At 36.1% G+C, this 23,718-nt stretch overlaps 1 protein-coding gene across 6 annotated transcripts in view; it reads left to right on the forward strand.

Moving 5' to 3' along the window:
* PPP3CB (protein phosphatase 3 catalytic subunit beta) overlaps positions 1–23,718 on the forward strand; it is a 51,650-nt gene that overhangs the window by 1,266 nt on the left and 26,666 nt on the right. For 4 of the 6 annotated variants that reach the window (XM_040624609.1, XM_040624608.1, XM_008696046.2 and 1 more), the window contains 7 exons: positions 13,787–13,987; positions 14,671–14,795; positions 17,921–18,032; positions 20,347–20,492; positions 20,761–20,900; positions 21,005–21,082; positions 21,190–21,284. In XM_040624609.1, the coding sequence (XP_040480543.1) occupies positions 13,837–13,987; positions 14,671–14,795; positions 17,921–18,032; positions 20,347–20,492; positions 20,761–20,900; positions 21,005–21,082; positions 21,190–21,284 (847 nt within the window). In that variant the 5' untranslated portion in view covers positions 13,787–13,836. Of the gene's footprint in view, positions 1–10; positions 53–280; positions 297–13,786; positions 13,988–14,670; positions 14,796–17,920; positions 18,033–20,346; positions 20,493–20,760; positions 20,901–21,004; positions 21,083–21,189; positions 21,285–23,718 lie in introns of those variants that run through there. The other 2 variants (XM_040624610.1, XM_040624611.1) reach the window with 2 other exon arrangements.

The following is a 23,718-nucleotide window of genomic DNA, read 5'->3' on the forward strand; positions in this document are numbered from 1 at the left end:
GCCCCACCCCCGCCCCCGCCGCCCCCTCCCGGGGCTGACCGCGTCGTCAAAGGTGAGAGGTGGACGAAGCCCTGGGGGCCTGGCCTGAGGAGCTGTGTGTGAGGGCGGGCGAGAGACCGTCCCCTCCGGAGCGGGCCCGGAAGGGCGGGCGAGTGACTGGCTGCCTCCCTTGGGGAGTGGCCCCTGGGCGGGCCCCTGCTGGGCTGGGCTGAGTCGGTAGCGGCGACTCCGCGGTCTCTCGCATGCCTTCAGGCCCGAGGCGGGGGTTTCGCTCTTGAGGTCTCCTAGCCATAGGGGTGAGTCTCCTAGCCGCAGTGACCCCTCTTCTTTTTCTCCTGGGCCTGTCAAAGCGGCCCAGAGGCCGCGATTAGCTTCCTGCCCCGCGACAGCTGCATGCCTGGCTTGCCTGGGCGGACCGAGGGGCTTGGAGACCTTCAGCCACGCGGGGCCGGGCGATAAGCAGTCAGAAATCACCTCGGTTTTGGCCCACGCTTGCTCCCCAGTGACAGCCGTCAGCCCGATTCGCGCCGAGTTAGCGCCAGCCGCAGGGGTTCGCGCTTGGCCCTCAGGTGTCACTCCACGCGGAAACTGGGGGAACCATGTGGGATTGGACAAGGGTGAAGAGACGAGGCAGGATTTGGGGGCCCCGGCTTTAAGTGCAGAATAGATGGAGAAAAGGCAGCATAAAAGAGGAAAAAGCATTTACTTCGCAAACCGGTCAACACTGTTTGGTCAAAGGCCAGAAGGGGTTACCCCTCACCTTGCAGAAAAACACCCATAGAAGAGAAAATTAAATATTTCTCGGCTGAGGCAGAATTTATGTATGTTTACCGACAACAGATCAGCAGATTAATTTAAAATAGAGATATTGAGGGTAAATTGTTGCTTAAGATTTCCATGCTCTCTGGGAGAGCCCATCAACTTCAAACACCGCCGTGGAGGTGAAAAACAATCTGAAATGATTTTTCTTTACTGTGTAGCTTGGTCAATAAATTGACATCATTTTAGGATAAAGTTTTCTTTGTTGTATTACGTTTATTTTTGAAAGCTAGATACTTCTTTTACTTATTTATTTTCATTCAGCTTCTCAAATATACTGGCACAATGTTTAAACACTGTTAGTCCAGTTTTTGAAATTTGACTAGATATGTTTCCATTAAAATATTTAAAAACAAGAAAACCTTTTTCCTTTGTGTTTTTTTATTTTAATTTATCAATTTGAGCCTCCTTTAATAATAACACTGATTTGTATCCGGGCTTGTGTAGACAATTTTTAAAAATTAGTAGTATATCCAGTTAGGCCAGGCATTGGAATGAGCTGAATAAAGAGTTATGGAATCCTTGTCCTGAGAAATCTTTATAAAAAGAGAAGGGGAAAAAAAAAAAAAGGTAGTTCAGATTGGTGGTCCTAACATGAAATCCTGGAGTTCTGTGGGGGTTGGGAACAGAGACATGGGCTGCCTCTTCATTTTCTGACTATGCATCTGTGTTGTATGTTCATTCCCCTGGGTACTTTTCACCCTACTGTTAGTTAGATAGGATAACCAGTCGCATTCCCGAGCATTTGTGCTATCCTTATGCTTGTGAATCTTCTTGTTTTTGTCATATATGTGATAATGTTTTCCTGTACTGTACTGCTTTAATACAGTAAAAATAAGATTCCAAACATAAGGCGTATTCCTTGGGGGTGAGTTGTGAATCCAAGATGGTCTCATTTGCAAGTTACTGATATGGAATAAAAGTCATTTGATTTAGGTAAATAGGAAAAGAGCTTGTTGGTATAGAAAATTATAGTTAAATAGAGCTCGTAAGTAAAAGATCTCATGTGCCTAGTAGTATATTCTTACCAAGACAACTTTTATTTCTTTATGGAATTTGTTAGCAACTGGAATGCCTGATATGGATCGCATGTTTAGAGATGGTGGCAACAGAATGGTTTGCACTGTTCATGGAGTCTCTGCTCTGGCTTCCTCAGAAATTACTGGGAAATTCACCTTTCATACAGAAATCCACTTTTGGATTATATCTTCAGGCTTCTTGCCTGCCTTCGTTCAGTAATTGTACCATGATGTTATATTTGATGATAGAGAACACCCTTGTCAGAACATATATGACCACAGTGCTAGTTCGACTTAAGTTCAACTTGTTAAAATCCAGATTTCTTATAAGTTTAGTATGTGCTAGTTTTGCATCTGTATCATTTCATAGTAGTAATATCATGGAAACCATTGTTGGCATTGAGTACAGGAAATCATTTACTCCCTGAACTTTTCCTTATTGTTTCCGAATTTTATACTCTTACACTTCTAGTCAGGAAGCCTATATTTATGGTCATGACGGTTTTGAAAGGACTATAGATCTTTCTGTGTTTAATATCATGTGCCTAAAGTTCACTTCATATGAAGTTTGAGATCTTGGAATACTGTAGGTGATTCATGTATTATTTTAATTAGCTTTTCACTGAAATTATTTAAATTACTAATGGTGATTCCATATCGCTGATTATGGACAATTAGGTTTCGTGGCTAGTTAAAGCAATTTCATTTTTTTTTTTTTTAAAGATTTTATTAGGGAGCAAGAGAGCATGGTGGGGGCAGGGGAGGTGCAGTTAGGGACAGAAGGAGAGGGTTGAGCAGACTCCTCACTGGGCGTGGAACCCGATGCTGGGCTTGATCCCAGGACTCCAGGATCATGACCTGAGTGGAAAGCAGAGCCACCCAGGCTCCCCAGCAATTTCATTTCTGAGCGTACTCCAGCTGCTGCTGACTCAGGTCAAATTGTCTTTGAAAGTTGCTGTAACCCAGTGGTTTAGGTGAGATAGTATGCCCTCTTAACTATTTTCTGTTAAGCATTTTTCTCTTCTTCAGCTAAGATAAGTTGGAAATAAGAAAATGGAAACAAACTAGGAAAAACGGCTAATTGTATCTGCATGAGTGCCTTACTGCCACATTAGCAAAATTGGTATGGGTAATTAAAGCATAAAACCCTGAATTTATGTATATTGCTCTCCTCCCCAAATTTATCCAGACACTACCCTACCTTTTATTTCCAGATATTTTAAAAATGTACTTTTTGCTATATAGATGAGGTCCCAGATTTGTAAAACTCGACTGTCTCTTGAGATGATTGAATCTCTTAGTCTTGATATAAGAATCCACCTTTACCACTTAGAGGGTGTTGTCTGTATTGTATATATGTTCATTTTAGTATGCACATTGTGACTTTCCTTCGCATTCAATATATTTTCTTTATTTCCTAGGTTATATTAACCTTATCTCTTAAATTATCAGACTTTCAGATTGAACTAAAATGCTGAAGTGTGTGTCTGTGTATGTGTGTCTTAAGCTGATATATTCCTGTGTCTGTGTATGTGTGTGTTAAGCTGATATATTCCTGATAGGCAGCTTCGTGATTCATTTTGGTTCTGTTGCCAGCTGCCCTGCTTATAAGTCTGAGGTCATTTGGCTCAAGTCTTTTCTAGTACGTAGCTTTATTAGGATTGCTTATTTTCATTACAGATTGTTAGATGACCCACATAGGTCTTTGGGTCACATGGCTACTTCAGTGTTTCTTGCTAGTTCTATTTCATCATATTTTAAAGCAACTTGAATTTTAATTTTTGTTTACTAAATGTATTTTGTGGACTTACCTATCTAAAAAGATAACTCTTGAAAATGATTTTTCTTTTTCCTTCCACCCCCATTAAACTGTTAAACATTCTAAAATAAATCTTCAGTACCATGTGTCCTAGAGAAAGCAAAGGAACAGAGAAAATAGTGTCTGTGAGTGTGTGTGTATGAGAGAGACAGAGACAGAAAGATGAAGGGAGGGAGGAAGGGAAGGAGAGAGAGCACTGTGGTAACAAGTCATCTTAGAAGGAAAATGCCAAGGAGGAAATATAGCTGCTCAGTAGTAAGGCAAAAGCTTTAGGTTCCAGAGTTATTGAATGAATTAGCAAGAATTGTAAGGAAAAGTTTGATGAAAAGAATCTTGATTTATTAAATGAGGTGTACTTTAGTACCAATCATATGACTTCATTTTATCATAATGTTTATTTATACACAGATAAAATTGGCTGAAGATAATTGGGCATCCTTGTATGTTATGTAAAATTTATTTTGGAACATCAAAGTAATCAAATAGCAAATATTAAATGCCTGCTGTATGCTATAAACTGTAGAGAGACAACAGAAGTATAAAAAAAATGAAGAACAGTCTTGGTCCTTGGAGAAATAATACTTATGAAAAGTTATTTATATATGTCATAAGGATGGGTGCCATTAATAATTGCCAGATAAGTGACTGAGCCAGTGACTTGTTTGAGTTCAAAGGAGGTTGTGATGACTCTGGACTTGGAATGGTCTAACAAGCGTTTATACAAGGAAGAAGGCCTTGAAGGAAGGGTAGGATTTAAATAGGCAGAGGATTGGGACCATTTATTTGTGCAACATTTATTGAGTACCTGCTTTGTACCAAAGCATAATAGGCATTGAGGATACAGAATTGGATTAGATATAAGTAAGATTCTCTTGGAGAGCTGGCAGTCTAGTGGGGGAGACATTATTGCAAATAAATAATATATAACAAGGTATGTACAAAGTGCTACTGGAGCTCTAAAGTAGGAGTTGACTCTTATTTGGAAAAAAAGCATCAATGAGAGGATTATGTTTTGAGGTGGACCTTGAAAGATGAGTAGAATTTTTCCAGATAGAAGGTAGGACTGGAGTAGAGGAAACAGCAGCAGAAAGGCATGGAGTTTAGGGAAAAAAATAAATAAAAGCTTGAAAATGTGTGACAGAAGTGTGTAAGTGCTTGGCTATGAGTGGCAGGAGATGATGTTGGAAACCATCTCTTGTACACTAAGTTGAGGAGCTGAAACTTAAGCTAATAAGCAGTATAGCCTCTGGATGATTAAGTGGCTTTGGAGCCCAATTGCCTGGGTTTGAATCCTAGGTTACCTTAATAACCTTTTCACTGGAGACAAGATACTTAATATCACCAAGCTTCAATGTTCTCATCTGTAAAATAGAATTAGTAAAGTATTATTATGGGGTTTTTGAAGGATTAGTGGAGATAGTCCATGTAAAGTATGTACCTTAGAGCATGGTCTGGTACTTGATTGTTTCTTGAAATTATTGAATCTGTTAGTCTGGATATAAGAATCCACCTTTATCACTTAGAGGGCATTGTCTGTATTGTGTATATGTTCATTTTATATGCACAGTGACTTTCCTTTGCATTCGATACATTTTCTTTATTTCCTAGGGTCTATTATCTCTTAAATGGTAGCTATCATCATTATTATTGAAGGTTTTAAAATAGAAGAGTGATCCAGTATCTTGGTTTTTGAAAGGTAACGTGGTATTGTATAGAACAAAATATTAGGAGGGGAGAGGCTTAAATCAGGGTGTCAGAGATTAATTATTGAATTTTTAGAAAGAGAATTCTAAGTGTTGTAGAGTGGGCAGAATTGAAAAGATTGTAGTAATTCTAGGGGGGAAAAGTCCTTATTCAGCATCTTAGGACCAAAGAAGTCCAAGTGCAGAATGACCAAGGCATGCGTTAAGATGCAAATTCTGAATAATTTTAAAAGTAGATATATTGGGGCTTCTGGGTGGCTCAGTCAGTTAGGCGTCTGCCTTCGGCTCGGGTCATGATCCTGGAGTCCTGGGATCAAGCCCCGCGTCAGGCTGTCTGCTCAGCCGGGGACCTGCTTTTCCCTCTTCCTCTGCTGCTCCCCCTGCTTGTGCATGTGCACACGCTCTCTCTTTTTCTCTCTCAAATAAATTTAAAAAAAAAATAGATATATTGGATCAGTGATTGGGTGTGGGAACAGGTAGAAGGGCAAAACTTTTTAAGGAAACAATTAGACTAATTTTGCTCTAGGGATTGATTAAATTGAGCAATTGTAGTTAGAGGCAGAGATTGGAATGACATGTAAAAGGCTGGGAATGGTCAAATAGGGAAGGATCCTGGAAATAAGTTTGAGGCTTCCCCCCCCTTTATTCTTTAGTTCTTAAGAAACTACCCCAAATTTTTGAGCAGGTTAATCTAGCAGTGTTTTGTACAATCAAGGAGGAGGGAAAGTAGAGCTGAGTTAGATTTTTTTAGTACACAAAATAATAAGAACTTGAATTAGCATTGCAGCAATGGAGTTGTAAGAAAATGAAGAGAACTTGAAGAATCAGTAGGACTTGGAGTCTTGGAAGAGAGCAATGACACAAAAATTTCAAGTTCCAGTGATGGAGTGGTGATAACCATGTCAAAAATAAGACAGGAAGGGGAACCAATTTTGAAGGAAAGGTACTATATTCAAATAACCACCACAGATTAAAAGGAACCCAAGGGATACCTTGAAATTTTGAAGAGTGTAGCGTAGGATTTATTGAATCTTTTTTTACAGCATGTGGCCAATGCATGCTTCTAATTCTGGCATCAGAGTGGGTAATACCCATTTTCATGATGAGGAAACTTTTGATGACTCTTTGAGCCAGAAGAGCATTGTCGTTTTGTTGGTGTAAGACAGTTTGTATTGGAGTAGCATTCTGAAGACCTGAATTTCAACCATGGTTCTACCTCTTACTAGTTGAAACACCTTGAGAAAGCCATTTAAGTTCTCTGAACCTCTTATCCCATTTGTGAAATGGGGATAAAATCTGCCCTACCAAACTGCCAGGATGCCTCTGAGAATCTTACAGGTTTGTGTATGTGAAATTACATACTTTGTAAACTGCAACTAAAGCAGTATAAATATATTGTCATTGCTATATAAATTAGTGTCAAGATATACAAGTATTTTAGAAACTATATATCATTAATTCAGTAAACATTGATTGTTAGCAATGTTCTAATCATTAGGTATGTAGTGATGAAAAACATAGCTTCCTCCCTTCAAAGAGTTCATAAGCACATGGGGGAGGTATATTTACAGTGCAATTAATAAGTGCCATGATATAGGTGTGGATTATATGCTATGATATAGGACCGCAAAGGAAGGGACACCATTAACTTAGTCTGGGAACATGGGAACAAGAATTGGAACACTGAAATGAGGTTTAAGGACAAGAAATTAGGTAAAAGATGGGAAAAGTGTACCCCCGAACAATAGGGCATGAAAAAGCACAGAGATTTTTAAAAAGTGTTTTAATTTTAAAATGAAAATAAAGTATCTGGAGTGTAGAAAGTATTTGGAATGTGAGGTAGTGACAAAAGATGAGGGTTGGAAATGTAAGCAAGGTTCACATCACAAGGGATCTTGCATGCCATGTGAAGATAAAGAATTGGGATTTTGTATGATAAAGCCAGTCGTGAAACAAGAGAATTTTGAGATTTGAATTTTAGAAAGAATATACTGAGTGTTATAGTAGGCAAAATTGAAAAGATTGTGTAATTCTAGAAAAAAAAAAAGTCTTTACTTAGTGTCTCAGGACCAAGGGAACAGAAACAGATCAGAGAATTATTTAGGACTTATTGGCCATGTAGGGTGAGGAATAAAGGGAATTCTAGGATAATTCCTAGATGGGTAACTATTGGTAATGGTTTAGGGGGAAAAATCATACCCTAAATTCTGGACATACTAAGTTTGAGATATGTATGGAACATCCAAGTACAGATATTTGGTAGTTTACAAGGAATCGAGTTTAGGGGAGGGATCTGGACTGAGCAATCTATTTGAGGGTCCTCAAAATGTAGATTTTAGTTGAAACTCTGGTTATGAATGCGATCACTAGTTCAGAGCAGTGTGATAGGAGGGGCAAGGACACACTGACATTTAAGGATCAAGAAAAAGACTAGAAGTCCATGGAATAGAGCAATCAGTTGTGACCGGAGAAGTACAAGAAAAACCAGGTGAGTGATTTCAAGAACTCAAGAGAGGAGAGAGTTATTGATGGAAGAATAGAGCAGAAGCCAGATAAATATGGATTGAGGAAAATAGACAAAAAGTCAGAAAATGAAGATTGTAGATTTGAATACCCTTTCTAGAAGCTTAGTTGTCAAAAAGGATATATATAGCAGAAACGGATGAGGAATAAGGGAGAGTTACTTGTTTGGATTTTTAAGATCTTAAAGATGTTTTTATGCTCCTTTATATGCTCAAAGGAAAGACCCAATGGAGAGTCAGAGGAAACAATAGGACCATGGGAGGGGTGGGGAGGGTGATTGAAGTTAAGAGGTTGGGGGAGTGGGATGCAGGACCCAAACAGTGTTTAGTAAAGTACAGAAGGAGTACCTCTTCTCTGAGATGGGGAGAAATTTAAAGATGCATAGTGGTGTAGATGTGGATGGAGAGGAGCAAGAAAGTGAAGTTTGGTCTGAAGGCCTCAATTTTTTCTGAAATTGGACCCAAAGTTGATAACTGAGTAAGAGATAAAGTTGAGTGAAGGGTTCAGGAAAGAGGGGACCATTTGAAATCACTGAGGAGCATGGGAGAGAGAATGTTTAATAGGATTGGTGAGAAATGCACATGACTAAGTTGAAGACACTGAATTTGTAGTAGCACTGGGCCATTTTGATGACTTTATACTAAGCACCCAAGTTTAGAAGCCAACTAATCCAAGAATTGCAATTTTCCCTTATAGGTAGAATAGGACAAAAGGGCAAAACAATTTAAGATGTTTTTTTAAAAAGTGCGTGGATGATGGAATACCTTTAAAATTGTAAGAAGCAAGGGTATCCAGAAGGGAGGATGATAAGGAGGGGCTGCCAGTTTCTTTTTCTTTGTTTCTTTCTTTCTTTGTTTCTTTTTTTTTTAAAGATTTTTATTTATCTATTTATTTTAGAGAGAGAGAGAGAAAGAGAGAGTGAGTGGGAGTAGGAGCAGAGGGAGAGGGATAAGCAGACTCTGTGCTGAGCTCCGAACTTGACATGGTGCTCAGTCTCAGGACCCCGAGATCATAATCTGAGCTGAAATCACGAGTTGCTTAACAGACTGAGCCACTCAGGCATCCCTCCAGTCTCTTGATAAATTGAAGAACAGATGGAGTAATGGGAGCAGAACTGGAAGGATAGGAGGTTTTAATCATGGAGTGAGAGATTGGAGTTCAGAATTTCAGAGGCAGAGCAATAATTACAGCCAAGGCTGAGGAACTGAAGAACATCTCAGTTCCTAAGTTTTACGTAGATCATCCCACATGGACATCGATGATGGAATTGAGTGGAGAAGGCTTGCAAGCCAGGAACCGGAGTTGCATGTGAGAGATGACTAGAAATTTAGTAGATGGCAGGGACAAGGATAAGGTAGCTGGAAGGCATGAACCTCAAGGAGAAGATATTTTTTTTCTTCGTTGGAGTGATGAAATTGGAAGTGGTAATGTGGAGCTGCACTAAGACCAAAGCCCTCTCTGGTAAGAGTAGTGGAGTGTAGAAAAATGGGCAGCATCCGTTTTGAAAAAAGTGTTTGAAAAGTGTTGTCCTTCAGGGTAACTAAGATTTCTTTAAGCTAGAGAAATGATAACATTACATGAAGATCTGAAGAGGGTGTGTGTGTGTACAGGGGGAGAGGGGTGAGTTAAAAAATATATAATGGGAATTCAAAATGAAAAGGATTGAGAGGGAGGAGAACTGCCAGCGATAGCATGGTGTAAAAGAAATACAGAGATAAATTCAGAAATATAGATGACAGGAGGGACTTTATTTGGATAGTTGCCAATAATGGTAATGATGAGAGGCCCACCTAAGTTGTTCAGTTGGCATAGGCTGCAGGCACTCCATTAGGTGTTGATGGCCTCATGGGGCTAGTAATTTGTAGCCTTTGCTTGGAGTTGGGGAACAAGTTTAGTTAATTTCTAGGATTCCTTACCCAGTAGTAGAAAAAGTAGTATCTGGGCCCTTCCCCATCCCTGATCAATATGTATCCCTGGTTTATTTTTCCAGCTGCCTAAATTAAGACCTGCTTTAGAGTTTAGACTTTTTTTTTTTTTTTTTAGCCACTTTACATTAACTTGTGAATGTTATTGATTACCATACAGATATGTGCTTCTTTCCGAAATTTGGGTTAAAGGAAATTTTCCAACAGAACAGTTCGGTCAAAATGAATACTACCAAATCAAGTTTTCTAGTGTTGGAAACTTAGTGATTTGAGATTATTTTGTAGCTCTTTAGCTTATTCCAGCTAATCCTCCTTTTTAGCCACTTCAGTTATTGACCATTTACATTACATTTACATATATTTATGTTCTGTTTTTCCCTATCACAAATATAGAGGAGTAGGAAAAATATCTGAAAGTAAATAAGGAGAGGGCACCTGGGTGGGCTCTGTCGGTTAAGTGTCTACCTTCCACTCAGGTGATGATCCCAAGGTCATGGGATCAAATTTTGCATTGGACTCCCTACTCAGAGGGGAATCTACTTCTCCCTCTGCCCACCCCCTCTTGTGTGTGCATGCGCGCGCACACACGAGAGTTCTCTCCCCACCCTCGTGGGTGCACACGTGCAAAAATAAATAAATGAAATCTTTTAAAAAATGAAAATGAGAAAAAAATATACAGGAAGAAAATCCTAGAAAAGCAAGAATCAGTGACCGAAGATGAATTAGAAGTAAAAAGAGGGGTGCCTGGGTGGCTCAGTAATTAAGTGTCTGCCTTCAGCTCAGGTCATGATCCCAGTGTCCTGGGATCGAGCCCGCATTGGGCTCCCCTTGCTTGTGTTCCCTCTCTCGCTGGCTCTCTCTCTCTGTCAAATAAATAAAATCTTAAAAAAAAAAAAAAAGAAATAAAAAGAAAAACCATTTAAAAGCCTGAAAATAGATGGGAATGCTTTGAAGTGCCTTAGGAATTGCAAAGAATAGTAGTAGCTGAGAATATTAATTTTTGATGAAAAAAACATTTTTAACTCTCTTGGCCAGCAGGGTCAATAATTGACCCCCATTAGGCTAAATCCTATTTGGTTGGCTTTCTTTTGCCTGGTTAGATCACCTGCCATAGCTCTTTTATCCTGCCTCCAAAGAGGACATGCTTTTTTCCTCTTATATCTTTCTGCATGCCTTTTCTTATGTACTGACATACTAAAAGGTACTCTTTAGAAACTTCATTTTCTACTTTTAGTGTTGTGTTGTTAGAACAACACTGATCTTCTGTAGTGTTCATCTACTTTAATTTATGGTGGCATTTCTTCACCCTTCCACCTGTATACATTCCTTAAAATGTATCCCAGCTGGTCTTGAAATGTAAAAGCATGCCTTGGGGTACCTGGGTGGCTCAGTCGGTTGAATGGGTTGAATGTTGAGCATCTGCTTTCGCCTAAGATCACGATCTCAGGGCTCCCTGCTCAGCGGGCAGTCTGCTTCTCTCTCTCCCTCTGCCCTGTGCCCCCCACTTGTGTCGTCTCTCTCAAATGGATAAATAAAATCTTAAAAAAAAAAAAAGCATGCCTTGAGTTGAAAAGAAGTGGAAAAGCATAGGTCTATAGATGACTTACCCATGAGCATGAAGGCAATGTATGCTTTTTTTCAGAGGAATAAAGACCTGGCTATTTGTTAAAGAGGGCAATACCTCAGTGTGAATTGCAGTGGATCATTCACAATGTACATGAAAGAATGAAGTAACACTGGTGACTGGTTGAGTTGAGAGGATGGGAAGTGGTCTCCCAGTTGGGTTTTTAGGAAGTTTTGTATTTTGCATAGAATTCAGCCAGTGGTAGAATTATGTTGTTGATTATTAGAAAGCGTACATAATCTTGAATGCAGGATCTTAAACAGTATCTGTTTTCCTGAATAGAGTGATAAAAAAATTCTCTTGACCCGATGAGAAAAATATGATTCCATCTTAATCGCAAAAATTTGTACTTAAGAGGTATTTAAACTTTTCGGGGCGCCTGGGTGGCACAGCGGTTAAGCGTCTGCCTTCGGCTCAGGGCGTGATCTCGGCGTCATGGGATCGAGCCCCACATCAGGCTCCTCCGCTATGAGCCTGCTTCTTCCTCTCCCACTCCCCCTGCTTGTGATCCCTCTCTCGCTGGCTGTCTCTATCTCTGTCGAATAAATAAATAAAATCTTAAAAAAAAAAAAAAAAAAAGAGGTATTTAAACTTTTCATTTTTATGATGTCCAAAGTAACTTGTGATTTATTTAATAATCTGTTATTAAAATCTGTAGTTTTTAAACAGTTGGTTTACTGATAGGGGCAAATTTGGTTTGTTTAATCTTTGGCTAGAGAAAAGCATACTTTAACAGAGGGTTTTTTTTTATTAGAATCTGGACATACTATATTTGGGGGAACAAAATGTATTTTAATGCTTTGTTCTAAATGTAGTGAAAAGTAGTGGGTATTAATATGTTCTAATGAAGACAAAATAAGGAAGTTCAAATTTTATTTTACTGAGTGTCGAAGAAAGCAAGAGGGACTGGCAATTTCAAAGCCTTTTAGAATCGGTTGACAGCCTTCTGCCTTAGTTCTTGTCTCACTTCTAAAGTATTGAGTTCTTCCTGATTTGTTTTCCTGGTAAAATGGAACATGGTTATTTGTGATTGTTTCTCAGGTCATTGATATAATTCTAACCCAGGCTCCTCTATTTAGTTTTTTTGTTTAAGTTGAAATGTGAAGAAGCAGTTGGTCCTATACATTTCCAGTCTTCTATATAATAATTGATCATTACAATGATGATTCTGAAACATCAAGAAAATACTATATACTGTATGTCCAAATATAAAGTGAGTTTTTTCTAAAACAATTTTTATTTCTGAAAAGAGAGGGCTGCCTTAATTTGAGTCTATATATAGACTCTTACTCTAAATTTCTCTATTGCTTTCTTTATTTTGAAAAACAAAGTGCTATTTGGTAAAGAGCCTAAAACTACTTCTAACTGATTTCAATGTATAATGAAGTCACTTGTTGGAGTCTGCGAAAAAGGAATCTAATAAGTTTAACAGGTATATAGTAATTTTTCCTAGGTATGTGACCCCAAATTTTGCTAGATACTATTGAAAATAGACCTTATAGTTTTCCATTCCATATAACAAATATCAGTTTTAAAGAGTACAGTTGGTAATTAATATATATGGGAAGTATGACTTCGGATAAATTTGCAGTGATAGCATTTTATGTATATTCAAAAAGTGCTATATGAAATAACTTAAATGGAAGTGAAGATGATTTGCCTTTGAAAAGAGTGTTAGATGACTCAAAAATGACTCCAAAGATAAGGAATACACTGATGTCAAAGATGTGCATAAAGATTTTGAATGAAAGTGTTTTGTGAAACATGGAGGTAGGAGAAAAAGCAGTATTTCAAAATTTTCATGATTTATTAATGTTTTAAATGTATATGTGCATCTAAATTAATTTAAATTGTATAAGTATTTGACTGTTTTATCTATATCTCTAAAAGTTTCTTTTTAAGTTGGCCAGAAAACATCACTTTTAACTTTCTTAGAAACATGGTAGTTCACCTTATATTTGGGACTTCTTTCTATTCAGGCTTATGTGGTAGTAAGTTTACATTTATTGTACTTCATTAAGGTAAAGAGTGTATAATATGATTTGTGAGTTCTGCCAAAAAATGTAATGGCTTAGAGAAAACTTTAGTTACCCTGAAAGAGCTTTTAATTTTTGAGGCAGTTCATTTCTCTAATAATTCTCAACAAAGAACATGTTATTATATATAGATTAATAAAAGTATAATTTGATTACTTTTTAAAAAACCCTTTAAAAATATTAACACCTCTATCCAATAAATAAAGAAGAAATAAAAACTCCAACTTTTCAGGTTTTACTCTTATTTACCTAGATTCATTGGTTAGTTGTTATGTATTAATAGTGATTTATTTTTTATTAATTAAAAAAAAATTGCAGCTGTACCTTTCCCCCCGACACATCGCTTGACATCTGAAGAAGTATTTGATATGGATGGGATACCCAGGGTTGATGTTCTGAAGAACCACTTAGTAAAAGAAGGTCGGGTAGATGAAGAAATTGCACTTAGAATTATCAATGAAGGTGCTGCCATCCTTCGGAGAGAGAAAACCATGATAGAAGTAGAGGCTCCAATTACAGGTACACTTGTTTATGTTTTGGATATTATTTTTTTGATTATACCATTATTTAGTTGCTTGGATATAAGACCGTTTACTCTCCAATCTGTGGTATACTAAAATAATATTACAAAGACATTATCATGAATTTTGAAGTTATTTTTTGTAATTTTTTTGGTTTTTGCTTGTTTTCAGTGAATAAACATGATCTTTAGTAACCTGAGTGCAGAAGTTGGTCTAGTATGCTTTTGTGAAGGTTTCATCAGTTGTGTTGGCCATAATTCAATTTGATTCAACAAATTCTTATTTACTTTGCTTTCAATTATTAGAGGCAAATACCTCAGCGTCAACATAGCAGTCAATAGAAAGTATTGCATTAGGATGGAGATTTTACTGCCACTATTATAATTTTTGTAATCCTGAGACCTATGCTTGGCTTCCTAAAGAGGAGCTTTATAAATTTAGGTGAAAATTTTGTCACTGACTACAAATTTCATTATTTTTGTTATATCTTGTTCTAGATCTTGAGCACATGAACACTTGGGTACACATTATCCCTATTAGGACTCTTCATAGATTCTGATTTCCTGCTGAGACCTTTCTTGATAGAATTTACATTATTTCTTATGTAAAAGAAATGAGAATTTAAGTAAAATTTGTTATTTCAGAGGTTTTTTTTCATATCTAATAATCTTCTTGTTTCAGTGTGTGGTGACATCCATGGCCAATTTTTTGATCTGATGAAACTTTTTGAAGTAGGAGGATCACCTGCTAATACACGATACCTTTTTCTTGGTGATTATGTGGACAGAGGTTATTTTAGTATAGAGGTAATAATCATATACTATCATTTGATTTGCTTGTAAGTGTTACCATAGATGATTTCCATTAATTCCTAGTAAAATAAGTTCCTTAAAGTACCTATATTGGGTTCTTTTTAATACCTCTGCTATTCTGAAGTTTTTAGCTAAAACTGCTACTTATTCTCTTCTGCCTTTCAAACTATTCTATTTTCTTTGTATTACTCTGTTTATGCAATTATAATTGCCATTTTTCCCAGTGGGAATTAAATGTAAACTGAGGGTTCTTTATTGTCCTGTTATCTAGTGGCCCTAAGGAGCTAGTGCTATTTATCTCTCTTGCCCCTAAAGGCATTACCCCATGTGAAAAAAGATTAATTGAATTTTCTCTGATTAAATAAAACATACAATAATGCTTTTATTGCTTAAACCCTAGTGCTTCTGTTCCAGCTTCTATAGCTATTAAGAACCAAGTCTTTTGTGTGTTGTGGAAGTATTCATTTCTTTTAAAAAACTTAAGAGGCATTAAAATGACCTGTTCATCATTACTTAACAGCACATAGTTCTTTTTGCTCCTTTTATTTCTCTAATTATATAAATAAAATAAGGCAAATATAGAACTATTTGTATTTTCTAATATATGCATTTCTCTTTCTTTTTTTTTTTTAATGAAAATGTGGCCATATCATAATGTTCTGTAACTTGCTTTTTTTTTATATATCTGTATACTGTGATGTCTTTCCAGGTCAGTATATATAAATTTATAGTATTTTTAGTAGCCACATTGTATTCTGTTGAATAAACAAACCACAGTTAATTATTGTTAAATACTTAAGGTATTCCTAATTTTTTGCCATTACAAATGATGCTTCAGTGAGTCAGGTTATTTATACATCTTTGCATGCTTGCTAAATTATTTCTGTGGGACAGATTCTTGGAGGTAAAATTGCTGAATAAAAGCTCTACTAATAGATACTTGTGTTGAGTATTTACTATGTTCCAAGCATATCCTAAGCACTTAACACACATTGATTAATTAAATCCTCACAACATTATGAGGTAAGTACTGTTATTTTATCCATTTTATAGATGAGGAAACTGAGGCTTGGAGAAGTTAAATAGCTTCCCCAAGGACACATTGTTAGTAAGCAGTGCAGCCAGTCTTATTCTAAGCCTGTACTCTTTTTATTTTTTAAAATGTTTTATTTATTTTTGTTTTTAGAGAGCAAGCAGGGGAGAGGGCAGAGGGAGAGGGAGAGAGAGGATCTCCAGCAGACTCTGCACTGAACATGGAACCTGATACGGGGCTCCATCTCATGACCTGAGATCATGACCTGAGCTGAAATCAGAAGTCAGTCACTTAACTGACTGAGCCATCTAGGTGCCTCCTAAGCCTGTACTCTTAACCACCTTTCCGAGTAGATAATTGAATCTTTACCTGGTGAATTTCCATGCTGGTTCCTGTTGTTTATATCCCTTTCTCCAGTATTTTTTAACCTCCTTTCTCAGGTATGCTAGGATTTGTAGTGAGGAAAGGAGTTCAGGGCTTTCCCTAAGGAATTTTGTTACCTCTGAGTTCTTCCTTTTTTCATAGTTTCATCATCATTCACCTCAAACTTTCCTCAGAGCTTCAGGGAAACCAGAAAATGGCCCTTCTTAAAAAAAAGATAGGGGACTTTGACAAAAACAATAAAATGAACGATTTTAGGAAGCTTATTGGTAACTAAGCATATTGGTATGTATGTCCTTGTATTAGGGTGTTTTGTGGCTGACTCAATAGATTTTATTGTTACAAAAGGAAAATAATAAAGAATCAAAATAAGCAAAAAAGAGAGGTAGAATTTATTAAGTATTTCCCTGGCTTAATTTCTTTTTTTCCTTGTGAATAAAATGAAGGTGTTAATAGTTACACATTTTAATACTCCTTGTTAAAAATAAAGTGTTTTCTTTTTGTATATAATTCTATAAACCAAGCTAATTTCCATATTGAAGTACCTTTCTTTTTTTTTTTTTAAAGATTTTATTTCTTAATTGAGAGAGAGAGAGAGAGAGTATAAGCATGAGTAGGGGGAGGGGCAGAGGCAGAGGGAGATAGAGAATCCCAAGAAGACTCCATGCCAGGCATGGAGCCCAACTTGGGGTTCGTCGAGTCGATGACTCTGAGATCATGACCTGAGCTGAAATCAAGAGTTGGGCACTTAACCGACTGAGCCACCCAGGTGCCCCTGATTTCCTTTTTTTTAACCAAATAAGTAAAATGTGAGTTTCTTATGTTAAATCTATTTAGAGGGGTGCCTGGCTGGCTTAGTCGGTAGAGCATATGACTCTTTATCTTGGGGTTGTGAGTTTGAGCCCCACGTTGGATGTAGAGATTGCTTAAAAATAAGTCTTAAAAAAATAATATAAATCTATTTAGAGAAAAGCATCTGCTACACTGTTTGCTTTAATATTCTTATTTAAAAAATTATACTTTCTTTGAATCAGTTTAGGAAATAAACATCTACCTCATGTAAGGCAACAAACATAACCAACAAAATAAACATAAAACATGGCTGTTGCCTTCATGAGGCAGCATGGCATAATGCTTAAGATCAGAGGATCAGAATCTTGTCTCCATTACTTAAAAGTTTTGTGATTTCAGACAAGTTACTTGAACTCTTTGCTTCAGTTTCCTTGTTTGTAAAATAGAGATAATATTACATACTTCATAGGGTTGTTTGAGGAATAAACGAGGAGTATTAAATACATGGCACTTGATACATTGTAAGTACTCAATAAATGGTTGATGCTATTATTTTTGACATTATTATTTATTGATATACCTAAGAAGGACACCAATCTGCTAATTATCGTTATAGCAAACAATCTGTAAATCTAAAGTAATTAAATAGATTAACTCATTCATTCAACAAATATTTATTACTTTTCTGCTGTTTGCTAGGTACTTTTCTAGGAGTGGAGAATGAGAAGTCAATAAGATGACAAAGTCCCTGATTTCATGGAGCTTATATTTTAGTAAAGGACAAAGAGAAAAAGGTAGTAAAGAATAATAGAGATTGTAAGGACAATAGGGTTAGAGGAAAAGGAGCAAATATGAAACAACTTAGTTAAATAAAAATAAAAGATAAATTCAGTCAAAATGTTTTCTTTTGCAGTGTGTCTTATATTTATGGGTCCTGAAGATTCTGTACCCAAGCACATTATTTCTTCTGAGAGGCAATCATGAATGCAGACACCTTACTGAATATTTTACCTTTAAGCAGGAATGTGAGTACTGTCATGAGAAATATTTTCATTTCCTCAGTATTCTTGTGGAGTGATACGGGTAGTAAGACTTTACAGTGTAACATACAAGAACGGATTTTGGGTCCAAACATATAAAGCTTTGAGGATTATTGTCAGAGAGTTCTCGTTTAATGATGTTTTATCCAGATGTTTTCATTTCAGTGTTTCCTATTGTTTGATTTTATAGATATATTTAGAAATGATTTTGAGTTTTTTATATAGCTTTAATGTTTAAGTGATTTTTTTTGTAATAGGAAGAATAAAAACCAAAAGGAAAAAAATTGTTTTTGCATTGGAGATTTTTTTTCCCCCAATATTGAAGCTCTCCCATGAAGATTCTTAAATTATTCATCCTGTCATCATTGCAGATTGTTTCAAACATGCTATTAATGAATTGAAATTCTTAACCTACAGTGTTTACCCCATTTCTCTCTTAAATTGTTGTGGCAATGGCAATCTAATAACCAGAAGCAACAATATTATATAGAGCAGTATTTGACCTTTTTTCACACCTCTTAACTGTGTGCTTATTGAGTTAATATTCACGACTATATTAAGTCTTAGAGTTAAGTTCTAAAAATAGAAATAATTTTGGAATTATGGAGACTCAAACATGATCCAGTAAAGATCGTATTACTAGAGACTTCCAGTAAAAGGAGAAAAATATAGTGGTGAGTAATGGCAGAGGGCGCAAAGTCATATAATCTCAAGGATCAGGTGGGTAACCTAAATGAATAGGTTATGAACAATATAATAAGAATAATAAAATAGTAAAAAATAAAATAATAAGTGAATAAAAGATGAGACCTGGAAAGTACATACTTGACCTAAAAGCAATCAATTTAAAATTCTTATTAAACCACAGTGCTGGAAAACAGATCTGTTAGCAGACTACCAGTTTAGAACATCTTGTTGCTAGACATAGATTTTCTCATATTTGTGGGTTTTTTTTTTAAAGATTTTATTTATTTATTTGAGAGAGAGAGTGAGAAAGAACACCGGGAGGGGCAGAAGGAGAGGGAGAAGCAGACACCCTGTGAGCAGGGACCTTCCCCCCCCACCATGTGGGACTGGATCCCAGGGTGACCTGAGCCAAAGGCAGACGCTTAATGAACTGAGCCACCCAGGCGTCCCAGATTTTCTCATATTTGAATGTTACAATATTAAAAAGGGGGAAAGGAACTAAGCTCTTTTTTTTTTCTTTAGATCATTAATAAACCACCCACCAAAATTGCAGCAAAAACTTAAAATAGCCAGGAATTTTAAAGATATAAAGGAGCACAGGGATGTGTATGATAATCTACTTAAAAGTAAATGACAGTTGGATTTGGTGGAGTTTTGTCTTTCTTGTGTTATTTTGGCTTCATGCTTCACTGTCCATTTTAAGCATTTGTTGTAGACTACAGGAACCCCTCTGTTCTTCCAGTATATGAATGAGATATCTTCTTTTTTTTTTGTAAGATTTTTTATTTATTCATTTGACAGAGATAGAGATAGCCAGCGAGAGAGGGAACACAAACAGGGGGAGTGGGAGAGGAAGAAGCAGGCTTCCAGCGGAGGAGCCTGATGTGGGGCTCAATCCCAGAACGCTGGGATCACGCCCTGAGCCGAAGGCAGATGCTTAACGACTGAGCCACCCAGGCGCCCCATGAATGAGATATCTTCTTTTCTTTTTTTTAATTGGGTGGACCTTGAGTTTTGCTGTGATGATGTAGTCGTCTTGCCTGTAACAACAAAGTCACTGACTCTTAGAATAAAATAAAGTATTAAAACTAAGCTTTAAGTATAGTTCTAATTTAGGCTTACTTGGCCTATAAAGGTAAAGGGTTGAGCTCTTTTTTAGAGATTTGATTTATTTATTTTAAGTAATATTTTATGATGATCTGCTGCATATCCAAAGTAAATTTAGAGATGCAAATATTTTGTCTCCATAAGACCAATGATACTGTCTATTTTATTGATTCTCATAGGGCAAGATGCTTGCCTTTTTAAAAAAAAATTGTATACAATAAAATTCACTCTTTGTAGTGTTTAGTTCTGAGTTTTGACAAATGCATAGAACTGCCCACCACCACCAGAACTGCCCACCACCAAAGTTTCATCATCTCATAAATTCCTTCTTGCTGCCTTTTTATAATCACCCCAATACCCACTGTCAACCCCTGGCTACCACTTGGCTGTTTCTGTGTCTATAGTTTTCTTGGCTTGGTTTCAGTAGTCAATTTATGTACGTATGTATCTATCTTCAAAATGATCAGCTAGTAATGTGATTATCAATTACTTTTTCTTTTTCTAGGTAAAATTAAATATTCAGAAAGAGTCTATGAAGCTTGTATGGAAGCTTTTGATAGTCTGCCTCTTGCTGCACTTTTAAATCAACAATTTCTTTGTGTTCATGGTGGACTTTCACCAGAAATACACACACTGGATGATATTAGGAGAGTGAGTATATATTGTAGTTCCAAGGTCGATTCCTATTTATAGTACTTCGTTGGGTGGAGAGTAGAAGCTTCAGACTTCTCTTCACTGCCAAGATTAGGTAATGGTAAAAATTAATATACTGATATTTTAAGTAAATATCTTCTAACCATTCAGAACAATGTAGTATGGACAGTATTCGAAGTTGGTACCACTTTCCTGTGTCCATTCTATTCTCACTTTTTGACAAGTTATTTCTGTTCTTTGTTTCTTTCTTTTCTTTCTTTCACAGTTAGATAGATTCAAAGAGCCACCTGCATTTGGACCAATGTGTGACTTGCTATGGTCCGATCCTTCTGAAGATTTTGGAAATGAAAAATCACAGGAACATTTTAGTCACAATACAGTTCGAGGATGTTCTTATTTTTATAAGTAAGGAAAAATATCCAAGATTAAACACATTTTAGTTGTTAAAATAGCATATGTTTCATATAGAAAACCATTATTTTACTTAATTTACTTTTTTCCCCCCACAGCTATCCAGCAGTGTGTGAATTTTTGCAAAACAATAATTTGTTATCGATTATTAGAGCTCATGAAGCTCAAGATGCAGGGTAAGAATTCTGTTTCCCTGACCCAAATTAACACCTTATGTACAAATCAAACTTAGTAACTCCATGATTGATGCTTTACGATGCATATTAAGCTATTTGTTTTACAGCTATAGAATGTACAGAAAAAGTCAAACTACAGGGTTCCCTTCATTAATAACAATTTTTTCGGCACCTAATTACTTAGATGTCTACAATAATAAAGGTAAGATGTTGTTGATAAAAAAATTGTTAAACAACTTAGCATTTTAATTGACTTATTTTTTTTTGAAAATAATAGAAAAGAGGCATTGTTTGAAACTGTAACTATCCAAATCTCATTATAAAAAAGTGTAAGATATAAGGGAGGGGAGAGAATAAGAAATAAAAATCCAAAATGTGAAACTTAAATCATATGTAACCATTCTATGACTTGGCACTCATAGAAGCTATCTTATAAAAAAATGTTCTGAATTTAGTCAAGAAACCAAACATGATTTTCTCAAACTCCCCTTTCTTAAATCTTTCCCCTTAAAATCAAGAGAATGTTTTCTTGTTTGCATAAAGCTGCTGCCGCTGCTTGACCATTTCGTGTATTTGCACTGTATAGTTAATTTAGTTTATCATGTTCCTTGTTCTGTGTTCACTGATCTAGGTTCTCTTTCCCTTTCTTATTCCCTGCTTTTACCTCAACAGTCTTATCATTGCCCCCTGAAGATTAATAGTTGAACCTTCTTTGATCAGTTTATTCTGACCTCCTTTCAGGGATATATTCCTCCCTTTCTTTTCTTTTTACTGTTCTTTCTTCCTTTTTCTTACATCTTTTTTCTTCACCTCCTGTTCCACCAGTTTCTATTCCCTTTCCTTCTGTCCAGATTTGATCTGTTTATAATAATTTGGTTTCATTTAACTTTGAACATAACTTATTGACAGATAATGCCAAAGGATCTTAATCTAGTTAAGTGTGTGCCGAGGAAATTGAAGATGAGCTTGGGTATGTTTATGTAGTGCACAATTTCAGAAGAGGAAATTAAGAAGCCATCTCCTATTCTGTCTTGACATGTCTGGAATTCAGTTGACTATGCCATAGTTTCCAGGGTCACTGGAGCATATGTGCCAGGAGGAAAGAACAGAAGGTTAAAGACTTTTAAAAGTATTAGAGAGATAATGAGGTCATTGCTAAATATGGGTCATGGAGTTCAAAAGAGGAACAGAAGAGTTTTTTTTTTTTTATTGCAGTTGATGGTTAAAAGATTAAAACGTTTGCCTAAAATCAAATGGTAACATGCCATATAACTTTGATACAGAATATGTTACAGAAACTTAATATTGTATTAATTACCAAAAAAACCTTACCTTGACTGAGTTGCTCGTCTTCAGAAGCTAGTATCAGTGCAGCATTTAAGGATTATGCCAGTGCTAAAATATTCTTTTAAATTATAGTTTGGTTTATAAATTTCAGAACTTCTAGAGAGGTTACCTAATGGTATGTGGCTTCATTTTTGAGGAGAATGTATCTAAGTTTTGATTCCATTCTTTTTTTTTTTTTCAGTTTACACTTTCATTTATTTTTTATTTTAATGTTTTTTTATTATATTATGTTAGTCACCATACAGTACATCCCTGGTTTCTGATGTAAAGTTCGATGATTCATTAGTTGCGTATAACACCCAGTGCACCATGCAATATGTGCCCTCCTTACTACCCATCACCAGTTTTGACTCCATTCTTAAGAACACAATGGAGTGCTACATTTAACTTTCTACCAGTGGTCTAATACCTCACCTGTGACCTCCCCTTGTCAGGATTACAGGACCTACTGTTCAGTGCTCAGTTGATTATTATCTTATTGGTTGTCCTCTGATAGTTTGATTTAGGGGGTTAAGGGATCACTTTTCTGAGTGTTCAGAAGAGAAACTCAAACCATTGAATCTGTCTTGTCAAAATCAAATGTCTCTTAGTAATTATTAGTCTGTACATAGTGTTAGTGATTTGAGTGCTTACATGGTATGGTTATGTTTGTAATGTTTCATTTCATCTGTAAGGCAATTTTCTAGATTCTTTCTCTCTCTCGTTCTAAAGGTGAAAACTTGGTATCATTCCTTAATTTCTGAGGCTAAATTTAAAATACTTTTATTTCATAAGGAAAACAAGCATATTACTTGTGATTTTGTATTAGCCAGAATCTCAAATCTTGAAATTCTATGTCTGCATTTTTGTGCTTTTCATTAAAATGGGAAAAAAGTAGCCACATAATTATTGTAATATCTACAGAGCATTTTATACTTTTTATATACTTTCATGTGAAATATATTCTCTGATCATAAAACAAACTTCTGAGGTAGTCAGGATGGACATATTAGTCCTATTTTATAAATGAGAAACAGATTAGTTAAATAATTTACCAAGCATTGCAAAGCTAGTATGTGCTGGAGCTTAGATTGAAATCTAGCCCATTGAACCCAGTATTCCATAAAATAATATAACCAGTGACTGAAATCTATGTAGTTAATTTAAGATATTATTTTTTTTAACATATTGAAACATTAGAAAGATACCTGAAATTGAGATGAGTATGTTACCTTTGGGTTATTTGGTTATAGTATTTTCTTTTTGGTATTTTAATGGAATTTTTTTCTAAATGAAATAAAATATTTCTT

Source organism: Ursus maritimus, unplaced genomic scaffold (genome assembly GCF_017311325.1).
Source record: "Ursus maritimus isolate PB19 unplaced genomic scaffold, ASM1731132v1 scaffold_7, whole genome shotgun sequence".
NCBI classification, from domain to species: Eukaryota; Metazoa; Chordata; class Mammalia; order Carnivora; family Ursidae; genus Ursus; species Ursus maritimus.